General features: G+C 55.2%; 1 protein-coding gene across 1 annotated transcript; it reads left to right on the forward strand.

Moving 5' to 3' along the window:
* The first annotated feature begins 939 nt into the window (after positions 1–939).
* S100A1 (S100 calcium binding protein A1) lies at positions 940–5659 on the forward strand. The gene is made up of 3 exons (XM_008052142.1): positions 940–1071; positions 3056–3209; positions 5327–5659. The coding sequence occupies exons 2-3, from the start codon at positions 3069–3071 to the stop codon at positions 5468–5470; spliced, it is 285 nt and encodes a 94-aa protein (XP_008050333.1). The 5' UTR covers positions 940–1071; positions 3056–3068; the 3' UTR covers positions 5471–5659.

Here is a 5659-nt window from a genome sequence, read left to right on the forward strand (position 1 = left end):
GCAGCCCAGCAGGTCGAGCCTGCGGTGGTCGGGAGCGGCCACTGCACTCCAGTCTGGGCGACAGAGTGAGACTCCAACTCAAAAAAAAAAACAAAAATCAACTAAGGCCAGGCTCGGTGACTCAGCCTGTAATCCCAGCACTTTGGGAGGCCGAGGCGAGTGGATTGCCGGAGTCTGCAGTTTCGAGACCCACCCGGGCAATTTGGCGAGACCTCGTCTCTACAGTAAATCAAAAAAATTAGCCGGGTGTGGTAGCACGTGCATGTAGTTTCGGCTACTTGGAAGGCTGAGGCGGAAGGATCACCGGAGTCCAGCAGGTTGAGGCTGTGGTGGCTGGGAGCGTGCCACTGCACTCCAGTCCAGGCGACAGAGTGAGACTCCAACTAAAAAAAAACAAACCAAAAAAAACAGGGAGCACAGCACTGAAAGACCCAGTCTGAGATACAGCACAGAGGCGTCTCAGAATGAGGCCCCGCAAAGGAACCTGCAGACCAAAACCACTCAGAGAACCCCAGACTGAGACCTCACAAACAGAAGAATCCCAGCTGAGACCTGGATCCCAAACTAAAATCCCTCAGGGAGACTCCCAAGACTAACTTACTCACTGAGGGGTCCCTCAGTGAGACCCCATGGAGGAGCCTCAGACTGGGACTCCCCTCAGTGGAATCCTCCCCTTTCCCTGCCCAATCAGCCCAGCCAGCTGCAGGGGCTGCATGACCACTGAGCTGAGCTGAGCTGGGCATGAGACATCTCAGTGTCCCTCCCAGAACCTCCTTCCCACCTCCTTCCTCCTGTACCACTGGTGCCCAGGGAGGAAGAAGGGGGGTCAACCAAGGCTGGGGAAGAGACACAGGGCAGCCTGTTTCAGCCCAGGAGACAGAGGGCGCCTCTGTCCACTCCTGGCCCCTTGCCCCACTGGGTGTCTGTCTGTGAAGGGGTGGAGCCGCTGGGGGGGTCAGCGGGGGAGGGACGGCTGAAGACAGGTCTCCCCACACAGCTTCAGTAGCCACAGTTGCAGCCTCGTCCATCTGTCTGTCCAGAATCTGCTCCCACCTCAGGCCCAGGCCGACCGTGAGTATCCTACCCACCTGGGCTAGGTCCCTGGCCTGACCAGCTGGGGGAAAGGGGAATTTAGAGGAGCTTCAAGAGTCTAGGGATAAAGGCACTGTGGCACACTGAGGGTCCGGGAGAGTTGGAGTGAGGGCAGATTGGGATTTGGGGGAGACAGGGTTTGGAAGGGGGTAAGGAGAGGCTAGCAGAGGTTAGAGAGATAGCTGGGGGTTCAAAAGTGAGAAAGTAGGTGGGGAACCCGCCACGGAGCTTCCAGGCCACTTGGCCCTCACACACAGAGCCTTCATGTCCCTTGCCCAGGGCCCCTCAGTCTCCCAGGTGTTGGGGAGGAGACCCAGTCCCTCATCTTGCCTCCCATGGGTTAAGAATAAGAGAGCAAATACAGCAGCTGTTTCTGCCCCCTCCCTTTCAGCCTCAGCCGCTCCCACCCAGCCTTGCCAAGAGCTCAGGTCCCTGAGAAGCCTGGGGGTGGCAGAGCATGGCTCATGTGATATCAGGAAGGGGGGCTCCAGGGTGCTGTGCCCCCTCTCAACTTTATCTCCTCAGGACCTCCCCTTTCTCCTCCTCTCCATTTTCGCCCAGACCTCCAGACTCTTTCCCCTAATTCTTTTCTGTTTTCCCATCTGCCCCAGGTCTTCTCAGAACTGTCCCCACCTAAAATCCCAGGCTGCTCTAGGGCTCCAGGCAACCTCCAGGTGCCCCTCCCCACAAGGGGCTGGTAATCGAGCCACCAGCATCCCTCTCTCGAGCGCCCCTTATCCCCTCCATCAGCCCCAGCTTGGGTTCCATCTCCCCCTGTCTCTGTGACAACCGCTTCTCATGTCCGGAGTTCAGGTGACACTCACAAGGGCCCCATTGAAGAGCTGGGGTGTCATCTGATCGGGGTCTATTGTCCAGGCCCCTAGGCCTGGGAAGGGATGGGGACACCTGATCCGAGACACCTGAGCTGCCCCCTGGGGCTGTGGAGGGACCTACTGTCCCAGCGCCAAGGGAAAGGGGCCCCCTGACTTGGCAGTTTCCTCTCAACAGACCCCTTCATTCTTCTGTTCTCTACAAGTCCCTTGAACTCAGAGGACCTTATGCACTCAGCCCTTTACCTCCCAACACATACCAGCCCCATCCACCCACTTTCACTATCTCCACATCAATGAGGCATGGGCAGCCATGGGGACAAGGCCTGCAGGTCTCCCCTCCCCCTCCCTGAGAGCCCTGGCTCCAGGGAAAAGGCTCAGACAGTCCTCTCTTCCTCCTCACCACCTGCTACATAGAAGGGATAATTTTGCAAAGAAGTAGGAGGAATCAAGCTGGAGGTACTGTGAGGCATGCCCTAGAGAAATTAAATGACATGTTCAGGAAAGAGCACAGCTGAGGGACCACAAGGGGCCCCCATGCTATCAAAAGGAAGCTCAGGGGCAGTGAGATCCCCCCTCCCCAAGAAAAATTAGACCACCCACTCGGGCTGCCACCTCCTCCATCAGGCTCAGCCAGGGTACCAAACTGACTTCTTGTGGGGATGTGCAGCACAGGCAAGGCTGTAGAGGGGACCCCAGACCACCACCCCCAATAGCAGAGCCTGGCTGTGCGAGGCAGGCAAGGGCCAGGGTAAAAATAGAGCCAGCGGAAGCCTGGCCGGGTCCTGTGACCACTCCTGCCTGCCCCACCCTCCTCAGTCTCTGCCCAGGAGGCCACTGCAGACGTCTACTGCAGGCCTCAAGAGCCAGCCCAGCTCCAGCTGCTCTCTCCACACCCAACCCTGACTCCCTCTGGTTGGGAACAGATTGAGGGACACAGAGAACAGGTCCGGATTTAGGTCTGTTGGGGCTTCCCCCAAACTGTAAAATCTCCATAAAGATCCATTACAGTGGGGCTCCACTCTCATGGCTATCTGAGCTGTGGGACCAGGGACGGGCCTGAGGGCTCCCCTCAGTGGGACCTCAGATACCCTGGCCTGGTCCCCAGCTCATGTCGACCGTGGGGTGGGTAGGTGCACTGCCGCAATGGGCTCTGAGCTGGAGACGGCGATGGAGACCCTCATCAACGTGTTCCACGCCCACTCGGGCAAGGAGGGGGACAAGTACAAGCTGAACAAGAAGGAGCTGAAAGAGCTGCTGCAGACGGAGCTCTCCGGCTTCCTGGATGTGAGCACAGCATGGGGGTGCAGGGTGGAGTGGGCGAGGGGAGGGGGAATGCGGCAGGCACCTCCCGGCCCTCTGCCCGCCTCTCTAGGGCTTCTCTCCCAAGTTCTCCCAGGCTCCTCTCCCAGGTTTCTTAGGCTCTCCTACTCCTCCTGATCAAGCCAGATGCCTGGGTTCACTGATCACATGTTAAGTGCTGTCCCCTATGTAGATTCACCAGTAATAAGGCTCACACCCCAGAAGTGAAAGACAGACACAGAAAAGTAAACCATTAACTCCAGGAAGTACACAGAGCCTTAGCAGAGGTTCCCAAAAAGGTTATCGGAGACTATTGACCGGACTGAAATGAAACAGCTTCTCTGAAGAGGTGGCACTTAAGCCATGGGTTTCCATTGGAAGATTTTGGGATGAATGTAGACATTTTAGGAGGAGGTATCTGCATGAACAGAAGCATGGGAGAAAAAAGAATGAGGCGCACACCCAGGAGTTTCATCTGACTGGCATGAAGGACACGGAAGAGTAGACTGCAGATGCTCACAGGGGCCATGAAGTCAAGACATAGGAGGAAGTGCACCAGCTTTGAGGTTTTTGTTTGTTTATTTTTTGAGTCAGAGTCTCACCCAGTCTGGAGTGCAGTGACACACTCACGGCCACCACAGCCTCGATCTACTGGGCTCAGGCGATCCTTCCACCTCAGCCTTCCTGGAACTACAAACGCGCACCACCATGCCTGGCTAATTTTATTTTATTTATTTATTTATTTGAGTTGGAGTCCCACTCCATCGCTCAGGCTGGAGTGTAGTGGCACGCTCACGGCCACCCCAGCATTGACCTGCTGGGTTCTGGCAATCTGTCCACCTCAGAGGTCTTGCCAAGTTGCCTGGGCTGGTCTCAAACTCATGGGCTCAGGCAATCCACTCGCCTCAGCCTCCCAAAGTGCTAGGGTTACAGACTGAGCCACTGAGCCCGGCCTTCTTTTTTTATTTGTTGCAGAGACAGGATCTCACCAAGTTGCCCAGGCTGGTCTTGAACCCCTAGGTCAGGCAATTCTCTCATCTCTGCCTCCCAAAGTGCTGGAATTACAGGCATGAACCACCGCGCCCAGCTATTTTATTTTTTTAATTTTTATTTTATTTATTTTTTTGGTAGAGATGAGGTCTCATTATGTTAGCCAGGCTGGTCTTGAACTCCTGGCCTCAAGTGATCCTCCCGCCTTGGCCTCCCAAAGCGCTGGAATTACAGGCATGAGCCACCATGCCCAGTTCTTTTACTTTGAGTCAGAGTCTCACTCTTGTCACTCAATCTAGCACAATCATGGCTCACTGCAGCCTCAACCTCCTGGGCTCAGGCAGTTCTTCTGCCTCAGCATCCTGAATAGCTGGGACTATAGGCATGTGTCACCATGCCTGGCTAATTTTTTAATTTTTTTTGTAGATACAGGGTCTATGTTGCCCAAGCTAGTCTCAAACCCCTGGGCTCAAGCAGTATCCCAAAGTGCTAAGATTACAAGCATGAATCACTGTGCACCATGATTTGTATTAGAATTAAAGTGCACAATGCTTGTAAAGCTCCTAGTATAAACCGGGCGTGGTGACTCATGCCTGTAATCTCAGCACTTTGGGAGACGAGGCAAGAGGATTGTCTGAGCCCGCAGGTTCGAGACCAGCCTGGACAACATGGCGAGACTTTGTCTCTATAATAAATCAAAAAATTAGCCGGGCATGGTAGTGCGTGCCTGTAGTTCCAGCTACTTGGAAGGCTGAGGCGGAAGGATCGCCAGAGTCCAGCAGGTCGAGGCTGCGGTGGCCCGGAGCAGCATGCCACTGCACTCCAGGCAGGGTGGAAAAAGTGATGCTCCCACTCAAAAAACAAACAACTCTGAATGTAGTGCTTGCTGCACTGTAAGCACTCAACATATGGTAGCTGATGTCATTATTATTTCTGCCAGGTTAGGGAGCTTGTTCTGTAGGCACCAGAGCCCTCGGGTGTTTTGAGGGCAGCTGAAGAGTCCCATAATTAGATGTAGCTCCTCTCACTCATCTCTGCCTCTTTCTCCTCAACAACCTCCCTTGCCCCTGACTTAGTGCTATACACCTCCCTCTCCCTCTCCTCCACCACAGGCACAGAAGGATGCGGATGCTGTGGACAAGGTGATGAAGGAGCTGGACGAGAATGGAGATGGGGAGGTAGACTTCCAGGAGTACGTGGTGCTGGTGGCTGCTCTCACAGTGGCCTGTAACAACTTCTTTTGGGAGAACAGCTGAGCAGATGGCCCCAGTGGGCAGCGCCCTTCCCCTCCGCCCTGCCAGACCTGCCTTTTATCCTGCTTCCAACTCACCCCCCTTATCCCTCCCCATACCCTCGCCCACCCCAACCCCCCACACACCAAGGGCGCAAGAGTAGTCGTCCAGGCCTGAAACTCATCTTTCATTAAAGGCTCCTCTCTCAACAGC

This window comes from Carlito syrichta, unplaced genomic scaffold (genome assembly GCF_000164805.1).
Source record: "Carlito syrichta isolate Samal-C Ts95f unplaced genomic scaffold, Tarsius_syrichta-2.0.1 Scaffold257816, whole genome shotgun sequence".
In the NCBI taxonomy this organism is placed as follows: Eukaryota; Metazoa; Chordata; class Mammalia; order Primates; family Tarsiidae; genus Carlito; species Carlito syrichta.